Source organism: Chiloscyllium punctatum, chromosome 3, assembly GCF_047496795.1.
Source record: "Chiloscyllium punctatum isolate Juve2018m chromosome 3, sChiPun1.3, whole genome shotgun sequence".
Lineage (NCBI taxonomy): Eukaryota > Metazoa > Chordata > Chondrichthyes > Orectolobiformes > Hemiscylliidae > Chiloscyllium > Chiloscyllium punctatum.
The window spans coordinates 21833461-21849262 of record NC_092741.1 but is presented as its reverse complement, the minus strand read 5'-3'; the positions used below and the strand labels follow the sequence as shown (position 1 = coordinate 21849262).

General features: G+C 43.6%; 1 protein-coding gene across 1 annotated transcript in view; it reads right to left on the bottom strand.

Annotated features, from left to right (window-relative positions):
• Positions 1 to 14686, bottom strand: part of acbd3 (acyl-Coenzyme A binding domain containing 3) — a 49874-nt gene extending 35188 nt beyond the window's left edge. Inside the window, exons 1-2 of the mRNA XM_072550767.1 lie at positions 14262 to 14686; positions 1145 to 1286 (exon numbers count right to left, since the gene is read on the bottom strand). Coding sequence (XP_072406868.1) covers positions 1145 to 1286; positions 14262 to 14619 — 500 coding nt within the window. The 5' untranslated portion in view covers positions 14620 to 14686. The remainder of the gene's footprint in view (positions 1 to 1144; positions 1287 to 14261) is intronic.
• Between the last annotated feature and the right edge of the window lie 1116 nt (positions 14687 to 15802).

The window sequence follows — 15802 nt, the reverse complement described above, 5'->3', positions numbered from 1 at the left end:
GGATTATCAAGGATACAGTGGGATAGGGATAGGTTGCAGATTTGGGCACAAAAATGGCAGATGGAATTTAATTCTGACAAATGCAATGTGGAGCACTTTGGATGATCAAATTCAGGTGCAAATTATATAATAAATAGCAGAACCCTTAGCAGTATGCTTACACTTGCCCTAGCTGGTGGTAGTTACTAAAGTCCTTCACCTGCTCCACAAGGAGCAAATGCTTCCCGTTGTATCAGGGATCTGGGTGTACTGGCCCCTGAAAGTGACAACACAGGTGGATAAGCTGATCAAGAAGGCACACAGTACGTTTGCCTTCATTGGTGGGGGCACTGAATATAAAAGTTGATAAGTTATGTTACAGCTACATAAAACCTTAGTCAGGCCACATTTGGAATATTGCACGTAGTCCTGGTTACCACATTACCAGGAGAATATGGATGCTTTGGAGAGGGTTAAGTGAAGGTTTACCAGGAGGTTGCCTGATCTTGAGGGTTTAGGTTGGAGGAGAGAATGGATAAACTCAGATTGTTTTCACTGGAAAGATGGAAGCTGAGGAGCAACCCGATAGAGGTCTACAAAGTTATGACAGACATTGACAGGATAGATGGTTAGAGGCTTTTTCCCAGTGGGGAAGGGTCAACCACAAGAGGGCACAGGTTCAAGGTGAGAGGGGGCAAGTTTTGGGGAGAAGTGGGGAAAACTTTTCACACAGAGGGTTGTGGGTACCTGGAATGCACTGTCAATGGAGGTTGTGCACATTAACAATATTTAAGGCATATTTTGATAGATACATTAAACAGGAGGCACACAGAGGGATAGAAACTGCATATAGGCAACAAGTTGCGGATCTACATAAGAATTAGGAATCAGTGCAGGCTTGGTGTGCTGAAGGACCTGTTCTTGTATTGTATATTGTATTGTAAGCGTTCTATAGCATAGTTCATTATAGATTCAGCATTTGCGGTTTCACAACCCAGTAGTGTTCTAGGTTTATTGTATTTATATGAATTTACAATTCAACTAATGTCACATACCCATTAAGTAGAAGAAATTAAATCATTTTGTTTAAGATAGACCAAGTTGTCTAGTTGAATGCTACATTTGGGAACATTGTTATTTCAGACTTCTTTCAGGTCACAATTACCTTCTGTCATTGCCAAGAACGTCAAAGAAGCCAACTTCTGGGCAAGAATCAGGGCTGTAAGGACCAACTGTGATCTGTTTATGTAAAGCGACAAATTTCAATTTCTCTTCATACGTCGGGTGGAAAGCTTTACCATCTTTCTCTGTAAATGGAATGATAGAAAGAAATTACTTACAAAAATCAATGGATTTGCCCACTGTTTTATTTTATTTACATTCCGGTCTTCATGGATTGCCATAGTTCATAGTAGTGAAAGCAACATTTTGGTTGGAAGCTCAACTGTCAAGTACTGCTTACACCTGCCCCGGCTGGTGGCAGTAACCTGTTCCACAAGTAGCAAATGCTTCCCGTTGTGCTTCACACTTACTAATCGGAGGTTAGGCACATCCTCACAATAATGGAAATGACAGAGAAATTGTAAGGTTTGACCAATTCCTTTTACTTCTGCTAGATGCCAAGAACACGCCATGCAGTCCTCTATATACAGCCCTCTTTGACTGTATCCCCTAAAGAGCAAGAAACAGTGGGCAAAGTACTGAACCCAAGCTCAGTTAGTGTCATGCGTACGCGGGTGGAGATAAATGACTAACTCCCAAATTTTGCTTTTGCACATATAGTCAAAGAAATCTTGCCTGCAATCCCAATCACCCTAATACTCACATATTGGAAGATAGAATATGCAAAAACAATTGATTTGTGGGTCACATTCTGGCTATTGAGGGAGTGCAGCGTAGATTCACGAGGTCAATTCCCAGAATGGCAGGACTATCTTACGCTGAAAGATTGGAGCGACTGGGCTTGTATACGCTCGAGTTTAGAGGGGATCTGATTGAGACGTATTATTAAAGGATTGGACACTCTGGAGGCAGGAAGCATGTTTCCACTGATGGGTGTGTCCCGAACCAGAGGACACAGTTTACAAATAAGGGGTAGGCCACTTAGAACAGAGTTGAGGAGAAACTTCTTCACCCAGAGAGTGGTGGGTGTATGGAATGCTCTGCCCCAGAAAGCTGTGGAGGCCCAGTCTCTGGATACTTTCAAGATAGAGCTCTTAAGGATAGTGGAATCAAGGGTTATGGGGATAAGGCAGGAACATGATACTGATTGAGGATGATCAGCCATGATCATAATGAATGGTGGTGCTGGCTCGAAGGGCAGAATGGCCTACTCCTGCACCTACTGTCTATTGTCATTATGAGAAGAGCTCAAATTCTAAATTCACCCGAATTATCTTTATTTCTGAGTGAAAACAAAGGCTTGAAGGTGGGTCTGGATAATGTTACAGCCTTATTTTTATTTTAATATCATTTTCTACTGTTCTTTCAGGAGGTTTAAGGGAAAACATATACGAAGAATGGGAGAAACAATGCAACAAGTGAGAGGGAATAGCTTCAAAAGTACAACCAGATTTTACAACAGTGACATAAGGAACTCTCCTCAACATACAGGGTGGTGATAATTTGAAATTATAATTTCCCCAGCAACTTCCACAACAGGAATCAGTTAGCGCTACAATGAACCATTATGTTGATAGGTCTCCACCCAGAACATTGTTATTAATATGTATTTGAACATTAATACAAATACAGTAACTAAGATTAGTTTTTGAAATAATTTTCAATCTAGGTATTGTGATTGAACAGTGTCGAAACCAAATGGTTACGGATTCACATGTCACTCCAGAGACTGGAGACAGAGCCTAGGTTGACAGGTCAATGCTGGACTGATACTGGAGCTGTCTTTTAGACACTAAGCAGACTTTAACCCCTTGTCAGAGGGACAAAGAATATCTATAGTATTGTTTCAAAATAAAGAGGAGTGTTTTCCATGGTCGTGTGGCCAACAGTAACTCTGCAACCAGCAATAAACCATGCCTAGATATTACCATTTCTTGCAGCTTGATGTAAATTGGCTAGACTTCCTATACTTCATCACTTAAAGCATTTTATGATCCTCCAAAGATTTGATTGATGCTAAATATAAGCTTTTTCTTTCTTACTAGTCCAGTAACAAAACCACTACATCACCAAACCTCAAATGTGCAATGTTAGTTCCCTCAATGTAACATAGCATGCTTTGTTACTGCTCAGTATTCTCAGAACTGTCAGTGTCTTGGAAACCTGATTATGCACATAATCCAGAGCACACCGAGCCAGAGATCCATTTAAACTGTCTATTGTTCAACAACAGACCGAAAGCACCAAGTTTCACAATGTGGCTCTGCTTTCTAAAGGTCATTTATCAATGAGAAGTCTCGGCTTAATCTTAAAAACCATGAGATTAACAACAGAATTGTCAGAAGAGCACCAAGTTGAACATTTATAAAAGGTTAGATTTCAAATGGAGCACAATGTTCCAGAGGCAGTGACACTTTGAATGTACAAATTCAGCTGTGGGAGGAAGGAAAAGGAAAAAAATAAAATGATATTATTTCAGTCTTTTTCTGACATTTGAAAGGAGCATTGAGTGAAAATGCACAGGTCAGATGGAGTACGGGATAATTTGATCAAGGTAGATAGCTTCATCCAGCCTCCACTTAAATTGATATTTTGTTCTTATTTTTAAAACTTAATAATTTTGAAGGTATATAATTTAATCACCTTAGACAGTCCCTTGGGATCAAAGATGACTCACTTCCACTCCCAATCAATGGGCAATATTTAATTTACAGAAACTTATCACTGAGACGTGGAATTAATCCACAGAAAAGACGTGAAACTGCTCAACCAAAAGCAAAATCACCCCAATTTCAGTCTCTGAGCCTCAGCACGTAGATAACACTGGCGTGTGAACATTCAGGACCAAAGCTCCAGATCACTGTTGAAGAATCCTTCTCAAAATTACAAAAAAAGAGAGGATTGGGTTGGTTCAATGACACAGCCTTCACTAAGACAGGGTCTGTTCTGGTCTCATTGGGAAGGGACACAGCTTACATTTTGATGTACAAAAAGGTGAAAAGGTGGTGACAAATTTCTGGAGTATCCAAATTTGAAGAGGATAGTCTGTGGACCGGCTCTTTTGTAAAAGACCTGGACAGAGGGTGGTCCTATTCCTTACATGTCACACAATGAAGATGATGCTTGCAGTGTCCAGTGTTAGGAAGAAACCACCCTATGACTCAGGAAGGGGTTCTTCACCCACTGGGAAGAGGTAGTTGAGAAAACTTTGAGTTGATATTGCTCAGTCAGCCATTGGAAGTACAGCAATTCTGTAAGAACACAAAAGATTTCTTACAAAGCCAAGGCAGAATGAATAGCCCCTGTGTGTGCCACCATGATAAATGGACTGCAAGTACAAAAATACAGGTTGACATGTACAATTTCTAAAGTCATGAACTGTGGAATGATAGACAAACTGACACCATTTGATCCATCATACCTATGTCATTCAATCAGGCCCATTCTCTTTCTCTTTAAGATGGAGGGCTTTTGCAGGAGTAGGGTAGGAAGATGATACCCACAAAAGGAAAGGAGACCAGCATTATCAGAAACATAAGGAGGGAGATATGGAGAGTTGACTAGTGGCCAACAGATGCACAAGCCACTATTTTTCTCTTTCTGTATATGAACACCACCCCCAAAATACTGTTCTTGACCAAGAAAATCTAGGTAATGAACTATAACTCTACTCTAGGTAGAGTGTGGTTGTAAAGGAATCAGAGGGTCACTAAAGTCAATTATGACATTACCTTCACTTATCATGCTACTTTGGCAGGTATGACCAACAATAAGCATAAAACAAAAATCGCTGGAGAAACTCAGCAAGTACAGCAGCATCTGTGGAGAAAAAGCAGGGATAATGCTTTAGATCTGGTGACCCCTCTCCAGGACATTTTAATTTTATTATTTTGTTTTAAAAGCAAGCATAATTTGCAGTCAATTTGCTGTAGACAGGCATAGGTCATGGGGGCCCTAGTTTAGTAATAGAATAAGGTTCTTGTGTACTTGAGGCAGACTCCCTGTGAATATACAGGCAATACAATCAGTGTTGCTGCAAGTTTGGTGGAGTAGGGCCAGTTGAGCTAGGCAAATTAAGATGGGCCAAATGGCTCCCTCATCAGACTATCTTGGTAACACCACTTATAGTACCTTCCAGTATAAGTAACTTGGTACAGAAGAAGGTTCAAATTTTGGATTGCGCTACTTTATAGTAGTTCCTATATTAGAGGATGTTACAAAACTGAATAAACACAAGCCAGAGACCTAGTGCGATTGACAGGATGCCTCTAGAGAAGCAACACCAAGGAATGAATGGCATTTTCTCCTGGTTAGTACAGAAATGTATGGCAAAAGGTGACAACAACAGTGCAGAAACTAATGAAGATATGGAGAGAAAATTAAAATATTGTGCATAAAAGACTGCAATAAATTACATCTCAGAGCTTTCCAATTTAGTTTAATTTTCAAATTTGAAAACACAGCCAGCATACCAGAACAAGGAAAATTGTGAATCGAGCAGGTAATTTGGAGCTATTGCAGCAGGGCCATGGCAGATCCAAATGGTTTACAGATCCGAAAGGATCTGATAACTAAGCATCAGCATTTTTCCACTTTGAAAAAGTCAGAGACACAGTGCAAGTCAGTATCTGTGCATAGCCAACGACAGAAGGTACATAAGTGGTGTTAGGATGGAGGGGAATAAATCCACCAACGATTTTGGGGGGGGGGGGGGGGAAGAAATTGGGGTGAAGGAGGGCTGAATTACTCAAACTTCACCCAAGAGAGAAATAAACTGTTAGAGCAACATACCCATACATCAGCTCGAGGAAACTCCTGTAGTGCCGTTACTGCACTTTAATGTGCAGCTGCTTTACTGATTGCGTTATCAAGTCAAAAATCCACGAAAACACACAAATTGGATATCCTATGGCACCTAAACTTGTCATTCACAATCCTGAACCTGTCATCTTTCTAGGAGTAGAGAAATGACCTAACTGTATCTTTGAGTGATCTGTGCAAAGCTGAAGAGCTCTACTTCAACTACATCACTTTGGGTTTGGGTGCTTTACAGAAGAGTCTTGAAGATGAAAGAATATTGATGAAAAAGTGACATTTTCTTCAAAATATTTATCATTGGAAACTAACTTTGAGGTTTTGAAGCATCTGTGGATGCTAGGTTATAATTGCAACAGCGTCAGCCATTTCCAAATCTCACCTCTGGCTCATTTGTTTTATTTCTTTATGGAAGGCGTTCATCAGTGGCTAGGCTACCAATCCTTCTGCTAAAGGAAACAGCTTTGACCTAACGACTCTAGTAGCGATTCTTTACGCAAAGGTTTAATTAGTTACTTAAATTAATATTTCCTCATGACTGGTTTACTGACCAAACTGATGTTTGCGATCTCTAACCACTTCTTGTAAAATCTTCTATTAACTTTGTGTAAGGAGAGCAGTCAGAGCTTCTCCAGTCACATACCACCACCACCATAGTGGAGGACTATTACATTTTGGCAGGAACAAGGAAGAATCAATTTAGAATAAAGACTAAATTTTTTCTAAGGGAATTTTGGAGATAAAAGTGGATGAGTTAAGCAGCACCAAGGTGAACACTTGGGGGGGGGGGGGGAAAAAGTAAAATGCTGTAGAGTGCAAGATAAAAGAGTGAGGTTTTAGCTGGAAAACTCTTTGAAGAGTACTATAAAAATGCATGATTCTTTCTTACGGAATAAAAACTGTTTTGTTGGTTATTTTACAAATTTATCCAACTTTTCACTTGCCTTTCTTTTAATATTCCTTTTATTCGAAGACCTAACCCTATTTTAAACACATTGACGCTGTAAAGGGATATAGACTGGTAAAATGTGTGGGCATGGGGAAATTTGAAGTTATTCAGTTTTGAAGGAAAACTATTCCAAATGGAGAGAGAGCCAGGGAAATGTGGACTTGGTTTGCTTATATACAAATCACAACCATGCACAGCTGCAAGCAATTAGAAAAGAGAATGGTATGCTAGACTTTGTTATGGATGTAGTGGCATATGAGTAAGATGATTTTTTTGTTGTAGTATAGGCCCTGAATGAGTGCACACTTGAACTTGCCTGGGAGAGAGTTCAATGAAAGTTCACTAGACTGATTCCAGGAATGAAATAATTATTCAACGACGAGGCATTGATTAGATGAAATTCCTTAAAGTTTAGAAGAATGAATAGTGAACTTTTCAAGGGTCTTGACAGAGGCGATGTTGAGGGGACGTGTCCCTGGATGGAAATCTAGAGCACAGTATCAGAATAAGGGGTCAGCAATTTAGTCACGATGAGATATTTCTTTATTCAGAAGGAAGAAACTTTGAAATTCTCTTGCCAAAAGACGGAAGCTTAGACACCGAGTATATTGATAGAAAAGCTAATCAGTCTCTGTTAAGGAAATTGAGTGATATGGGACAACGCAGAAAGATGAACCTGGGATAAATCTGCCACAATATGACTGAGTGCAGATGAGGCTCGAAGGGCTGAATGGTCTACTCCAAGTGTTGTTACATTGACTATTAAGTAGAAAATCATATTACCAGTCTCAGTGCCCTGGATGTGGCAGTACCGAAAACAAAAAAACTATGCATGTCAGTGATGCCTTGCACTGGAGCACACACCTATATGACTGACTATCATATCACCTCTATGATAAATACACTGTCAAGTCAAAAAGCTCACTAACACATACAAAGTCATACCTGGATGGGACCGGTTAAGGTGAGCAAGAGGACACCAAAATCCATTATTCCTTCATGGTGACAACAGGCACATTAGAAACTGCTGGTCCTGAATTTAATTTCTAGCTTTGACTGGGAGCCTCAGAAACGTTGCAGGCAATCCCATTCAGGTGGTTTAAGGCAGCTTCTGTTTTAAACCACTCCAGACTCTATCCAGCAGACCTTCAAAACATTCCTATTGTCCTAGTTAACAGCTACTCAGCCATGCACCAGCAGACAAACAGAACTAAATCGGTCCTACATTGCAACCACAAAATCACCCTTTATTTAGGAGATGAACCAAACATAATAGCATAAGACATTACGCAAGTGTCAGAAAACTAAGTTTGACACTGAACTACTTAAAACAGATATTAGGGCAGATAGAACACAGAACATTACAGCACAGTATAGGCCCTTCGGCCCTCAATATTGCGCCAACTTGTGAAGCCAATATGAAGCCCATCTAACCTACTCTATTCCATTCTCATCCATATGTTTATCCAGTGGCCATTTAAACGCCCTTAAAGTTGGCGAGTCTACTACTGTTGCAGGCAGGGCATTCCACACTCTCACTACTTCAAGCAAAGAACCTACTGCTGATATCTGTCCTATATCAATCATCTCTCAATTTAAAGCTATGCCCCCGGTGCTAGCCATCTGAGGAAAAAGGCTCTCACTGTCCACTCTATTTAATATCTGATCATCGTTTATGTCTCTATTAAGTCACCTCTTCACCATCTTCTCTAACGAAAAACTGCCTCAAATCCCTCAGCCCTTCCTCATAAGACCTTTCCTCCATACCAGGCAACATCCTGGTAAATCTCTTCTGCACCCTTTCCAATACTTCCACATCCTTCCTATAATGCGGTGACCAGAACTGTATACAATGTTCCAACTGCGGCTGCACTAGAGTTTGTACTGCTGCAACATGACCTCATGGCTCTGAAACTCAATCCCTATACTAGTAAAAGCTAACACACTGTATGCCTTCTTAACAACCCTATCAACCTGGGTGGCAACTTTCAGGGATCTCTCTGCACGTGTACACTACCAAGAACCTTACCATTAGCCCAGCACTCTGTATTCCTGTTTCTCCTTCCAAAGTGAATCACCTCACATTTTTCTGCAATAAATTCCATTTGCCACCTCTCAGCCCAGCTCTCCAGCTTATCCATGTCCCTCTAACTTACAACATCCTTGATCACTATCCACAACTCCACCAATTTGCATCATCTGCAAGTTTACTAACACATCCTTCTACAGCCTCATCCAGGTCATAGAACATAGAACATTACAGCGCAGTACAGGCCCTTCGGCCCTCGATGTTGCACCGCTCTGTCATACTAATCTGAAGCCCATCCCGCCTACACTATTCCATGTACGTCCATATGCCTGTCCAATGATGACTGAAATGCACTTAAACTTGGTGAATCTACTCCTGTTGCAGGCAAAGCATTCCATACCCTTACCACTCTGAGTAAAGAAACTACCTCTGACATCTGTCTTATACCTATCTCCCTTCATTTTAAAGTTGTGTCCCCTTGTGTTTGCCGTCCCCATACTTAGAAAAAGGGTGGATAGGGAGAGCCTATCTAACCCTCTGATTATCTTGTATGTCTCTATTAAAATGACAAACAGCAGTGGCCCCAAACAGATCCTTGCGGTACACCACTTGTAAGTGAACTCCAGGATAAACATTTCCCTTCAACCACCACCCTGGCAAATTTCTGATCCAAACCCCTAAAATCACCCTCAATCCCATGCCCTATATTTTCTACAATAGCCTACCAAGGGGAACCTCATCAAACACCACATCAACCTTTTACCCTCATCCACCTGCTTGGACACCTTCTCAAAAGAACTTAATATAATTGTTAGACCTACCGTTCACAAAAGTGTTAACTATACCTAATCAACCTATTCCTTTTTAGATGATTATAAATCCTTTCTCTTATAATCCTTTCCAACACTTTACCACAACAGAAGTAACGGTCACTGGTCTATTTTGAAACCTTCTCAAGAGTCTTTATGTCGCCCGTTGATGTTTTGGATTTTCTAGCATCACCACAGGCCAAGGGCGGGGTGGTACTGGTGTTATATGAGGCTCACGTTTAGGTGATCTTCCATCAGTCTGGTATCAGACTGATCATGGTATTGGTGGATTGATGCCCCATTTTTATTTCATTTGTTTGGTGGGGGCTGGCCCGTCCGAGTCTCTACCCAGAGCTGGTTAACGGCAGTTAACTCACTTCTCACTGAAGAGTTGTAATACTTATAGCGTCAGTGAGAATGTGAGTCTGGATGTCTTTTGGGCGAAGGTTTTGAATCTTTCTATGCCAAGGTATTTCATGAGGCTGTTATTCAGGCCCAGCCACTTTCCTCCTGTGCCCATCATAAAGTGAAAGCACTTGTGTTCACAGCCTCCCGTCAATTCTGTTATCTTGGCGTTAAGGAGTTTGTATTTCTCGCTTTTTCCACTCCAGGTCATTTCCAGTGCTTTACTGTCATTTTTGTACCGCACTGTGACATCAACTACCGCGTTCTTTTGATCTTTCTTGAATAGGAGATCAGGATTCCACAGTGAGCTGTCTTTTGCGAATAACCCTGGGCTCAAAGTATGACGTCCAGCCGTACTTACTGACATGTTTTGCAGCTGGTCTGCGACCTTATTATGGAATTTTATCCATGTGTTTTTGACAAATGGGCAGCATCCTGAGATGAGAGAGATGGTCTCGATTGCCGACCCACACCTTCGTTAAGTTTTGTCTCTATCCGGTCTTTGAGAGGGTGGCTCTTGTCAGGTAGAGATTACACTGCAAGAGCAAGCGGTTTATAAACCGTGATGATTTCTGTTGGATTGCTGGTTTCAGCCAAGAGTTTGAGATCCTATTGTCTCTCAAACACTGAATGCCTGCCCCTGGACATTCAAACTTTCACCACTTTTCAAATTCCCACTCTCTCTATCCTGCATACCTGCTGGGCAGTTTCTACCACCTGGCATCCGCCTTCTGGAGTGCTGGCATGATGGCCTGGATGTGAGTTGGCAGGTCCTAATTACCAGGGTGGTCTCTACTGCCCTTCTTGGACAAGGGGACTACATTTGCTGTCCTCCAGTCTTCTGGCACTATTCCTGTCGACAATGACGACATAAAAATTGAAGCGAAAGGCTCAGCAATCTCCTCCCTGGCTTCCCAGAGAATCCGAGGATAAATCCCACCCAGCCCAGTTAGAAGAAAAATTTTAGAATTCAGAGCTTTGGAAGCTAAAGAGACACCCACCAACAGTTGAGCAATGAAAATGGGCTCTCAAGAGGGGGGGGGTACAAAGATCTTGAGGGTCATGGAGCTGCAGGAGATTATGGAGATAGGAAAACCTTGGAGGATTTGAAAACAAGGACGAGATTAAGGATCATTAGAAACAAGAGAGGCCAGAGACCAGTACAATGCGTACCACACTCAGTGATAAAATGCAAGCTTGCATTGTAACTGTACAGCTAAGCAAAGAAAACATTTGTAAGTGTATACCAAACAGCTCCTAGCACCATTGAGAAATCACAAAGTAATCTTTTAGAAAGCAGGAAGCTGCTGTATTTAAACACAATCGGGATGTTGCAGCAACAGAATAGAAAAGACAAATATTACTCAATGCATTTCACTGTTGAAGGTGCTAATTCATGTTGAGAAGACGGGTCTCACAGGTACCAACCTTCATGTCTGCAACAGTGGCTGAAATGGACTAGGGTGGAAGGGCGAGGAAGCAGGAGGAATGGTGACTAAGCCCAACTTGCTTAGATCCGATGGTTCCTTTACGGCCCACAAGATAGTGAACAGAAAATGAACCATGTGGTTTTATTAAGGCTATGACTTGTTATAAAACTGTGCACGTGAACCTTCCTCCATAAATTGTAAACAGTGAGGGGCATGTGTTTGAACAGATCAGAGACCACCTGCCTGCTTTACAACATTCATTACACTATGATTCGTACTGTACTGCAGGAAAGCCCTTGAGAAGTCCAGTGTTTGTGCAAGGCGCTTTGAACTTCTATTGCTCAGCTAAGATCCAAATACATCCGGGACAATTCCACATCACCCGAGTATTGCCAACTGCATTGGTGGCTTGTTTGGAACATCAAAATTTAGCACTTGGATTGTGTGAAGGGGTAAGGGGAATGCAAGTCAAAATGTATACCAACTTTACAATGGAAACGACCAACTGTTCAGGGGAGTGAAGACAAGTTTACGTGTACCTTCATGCAAACAAGTCACACTAATTATACACGGCTGAAAATGTGTTGCTGGAAAAGCGCAGCAGGTCAGGCAGCATCCAAGGAACAGGAGAATCGACATTTTGGGCATTAGCCCTTCTTCAGGAAGGACGTTCCTGAAGAAGGGCTTATGCCCGAAACATCGATTCTCCTGCCCCTTGGATGCTGCCTGACCTGCTGCGCTTTTCCAGCAACATTTTCAGCTCTGATCTCCAGCATCTGCAGTCCTTACTTTCTCCACACTAATTATACAGACTCAAACTCAAGAATGGTCACTTTTAAACTCTCTTCTATGACAATTCCCTGACCCATCAAGAATCAAGGCATTCAAGTTGGGTTGGAAAAGAACTGTATAATCCAAACAGAATCTGTCGAGGACAGTTAATCAAGGGACAGACAACACGCTGGCTGAAACATCCTCTCTAATCTCACTCAGTTCTAAATTTAGGGGCAACAAAACAGTTTTTATTTTTGCATTGCCTTTAGCATGGCTATTGAGGGAGTGCAGCGTAGGTTCACGAGGTCAATTCCTGGAATGGCAGGATTGCCTTACACGGAAAGACTGAAGCGACTGGGCTTGTATACCCTTGAGTTTAGAAGACTGAGAGGGGATCTGATTGAAACGTATAGGCTTATGAAAGGATTGGACACTCTGGCAGGAGGGAACATATTTCCGTTGATGGGGGAGTGCCGAACCAGAGGACACAACTTAAAAATACGGGGTAGACCATTTAGGACAGAGATGAGGAGAAACTACTTCACCCAGAGAGTGGTGGCTGTGTGGAATGCTCTGCCCCAGAGGGCAGTGGAGGCCCAGTCTCTGGATTCTTTTAAGAAAGAATTGGATAGAGCTCTTAAAGATAGTGGAGTCAAGGGGTACGGAGATAAGGCTGGAACAGGATACTAATTAGGAATGATCAGCCATGATCATATTGAATGGCGGTGCAGGCTCGAAGGGCAGAATGGCCTACTCCTGCATCTATTGTCTATTGTCTATTGAATTTACAACAGCTACAGGCTACTCAGTCCAGCTGCTTCTCTAGATAAGCAAAAACCTCACTTTCCTGGGTCGCCCCTTTTGCTAGACCCACCCCCCCAAACAAACCAAGAATAGAAGTGCCGAGAACAGAGATCTGTAAAAGCAGAGGAGGGTATGGAATTGGGATGAGTCGGGTGGGTGGGGAGCCATGGAGGATTTCAAAGAGAAAGAAAGGATTGTTTAAAATGTTTTAAATTATGAAGCACTTAAATATACACAAATTATTTTGCATATGACATAAGTGCTAAAACCTTACAAGTCTTGTTTACTTTTTCCATTATATGCATATTTAAAATTTGAAACTAAGAGCCACAACTTACAATTACACCAAGGAGATACCTTTGCCAACAATGGCACATTTGCACCATTGCAAAGTAATGTGACTAATTGGCAATGTAAATGGGGACTTTCAATACAATAAATTAAGCAAGGGCCAAACTGCCATTTGCACCTCTAGTCAAATAACACTTCAGCTTTCTAATCTCTCTTTTCAAACAGCTCAACTTCCAGGGGAAATCAGCTCATAATTACAAAAAAGCATGTTAGATATAAATAGTGCCTTTAATATTTGCAAATGCACATTTTTGTGTAAGCTTTACTTTACACAATTGAGACACTAAAACTAGGATGGCCCCCATAACAGGCAAATAGATTACAGGGAAATTTAATGGACAGACATAAAATTACAAGGCACTTGGGTAATAGGAGAAGCCATTTCCACTGGGTTGGTAACCAAAGGACAAGGATTTATGATCACTGATAAAATAACCAGAAGGGAGGTTTGCAGATTCATTAATATCACTCAGAATGGAGCTGGATAAATACCCGAAGGGGGGGGGGGGGGCAGAATTTACAGGGCTATGGGGAAATACTAATGGAGTGGGACTAACAGGAAACTGAAGAGGCACAGGCTGCACGGCTTGTTTTGATACTGTACCTTCCCGCAATAAATATATGTTTACCATTAATAGGGCAGGAGGCATAGCAATCCGACAAGAGGAGAGAAGGGAAGACTAGAAATTGCTGGAAAACTTGAGCAGGTCCAGCAGCGTCAATGGAAAGAAGTCAGAGTGCAGTGGCCCTTCTTCAGAAATGGGAACGCGTTTGCTGAGAGAGCGGGCTTGTACCTTTAAAGAATTTGAGAGCCAGGCAGTAGAGCTCAGTCAGATGGAAGCCCCATCGTCCCTCCATCTCCTCGGCCTGTGTCTGTCCACCCTGCTCCTGCTTCTCTCCTCCCACTGATACATCGCCAAGACCCAGGACAGCCCCAGGGCCGCCCTCGGCCGCCGCTGCTCTGGGCTGAGGGTGCGAGGCCGAGGCCGAGGCCGAGGCCTCCCACTGCCCTCGGCTCCCCTGCTCTGCGTCGTCCGAGTCCGGGCTCAGCGTAAGGCCGTCGATGGAGACTTCCAGCCGGGCGGCGGAGCCACTGATCGATCCGGAGTTGCCCTGGGCCGCCGCAGCCGCCGCCGCCATCATCTCCAGCATCGCTGTCGCCACTAGCACCGCGGCTGCCCCTCCTCCTCCTCCGCCGCCCAACCCCGGACCTCCCTCCCGACACAACAGCCGCCACGTCACCAGCCCAATGCGTCACATCCGACTCCCTCACCGGAAACAACACCCGCAAACGCCAGCCCTCGCTTGGGGTTCCGGATAAAAACACGCCCACTGCCTCGGCCCGCCCCCCCTAACCCATCCTGACGTAACAATAGCCGTGCCCCCCAGGCCGCGAGGCCAATGCCGCACTTAACCCCGCCCACGCCCAGTTATTCCCACCCACTTTCCTTGGCCCGACCCACTTCCCTCAGCACCCCAAACCCGGCCCACGTGCCAAGCGCTGAGCCCCGCCCACTTTGTGACCCCCGTTCACTCAAAACCGCACCGCCCACTTCGCCCAAAGACCCGCCCTCTCCCGCGCGGTTGGCTCCCCACAACGGGGCCCGCCCTTCACCCTAGTGCCCCGCCCTCTAGGCGGGACACGCCACGCATCGGACGCCAGCGTAATTGCCCAGCCCCCCCGATCAAACGACGAGAGCAGGAGGACGCGCACCTCTCGCCCCGCCCCCTGCCGGGGACACCCGGATGGAGTCGTTGCTAGGAGACGGGACAGGCTAGGCTAGGCCTCGCCAGTTTCAGAGGCCTGGCGCCTTACCCACTGAACGTTGTGGACTGAGTGAGTGCAGTTCCAGACCAATATTGACCACAAAGGAACGCGGCCGAGGGAGGGGTACATTGTGGAACTTGACGGGGTTCAGAAAAGATTGAGGAGGATGTTGCCAGGGTTGGAGGGTCTGAGCTACACTGACAGGCTGGGGCTGTGTCCCCCCCCCCCCCCATGGGCTCCTCAATGGTCAGAGAGAGATTGAGGAATAAATATCTCAGGAGGCCACAGATAACTGTGAGAATAATGGGGTTGTAATCATAGGAGCCTTGGACGGAGAGACATTTGTTTAGTGTGTTCAGGAAGACTTTATCACCCATTGTGTTGATGGCTGTACTCGAGGATGGGCATAACTTGGCCTCCTCCTGGGAAATTAGGCAGGGCATGTGACAAAGGTGTTATTGGGGGGGGGGGGGCAGGGGGGGAACCAGTGACCAGAAATCCATTCAGATTTAAAACAGCTCTGGAAAAGGATCGATCCGGTCCGCAAGTTAAACATTCTAAACTGGG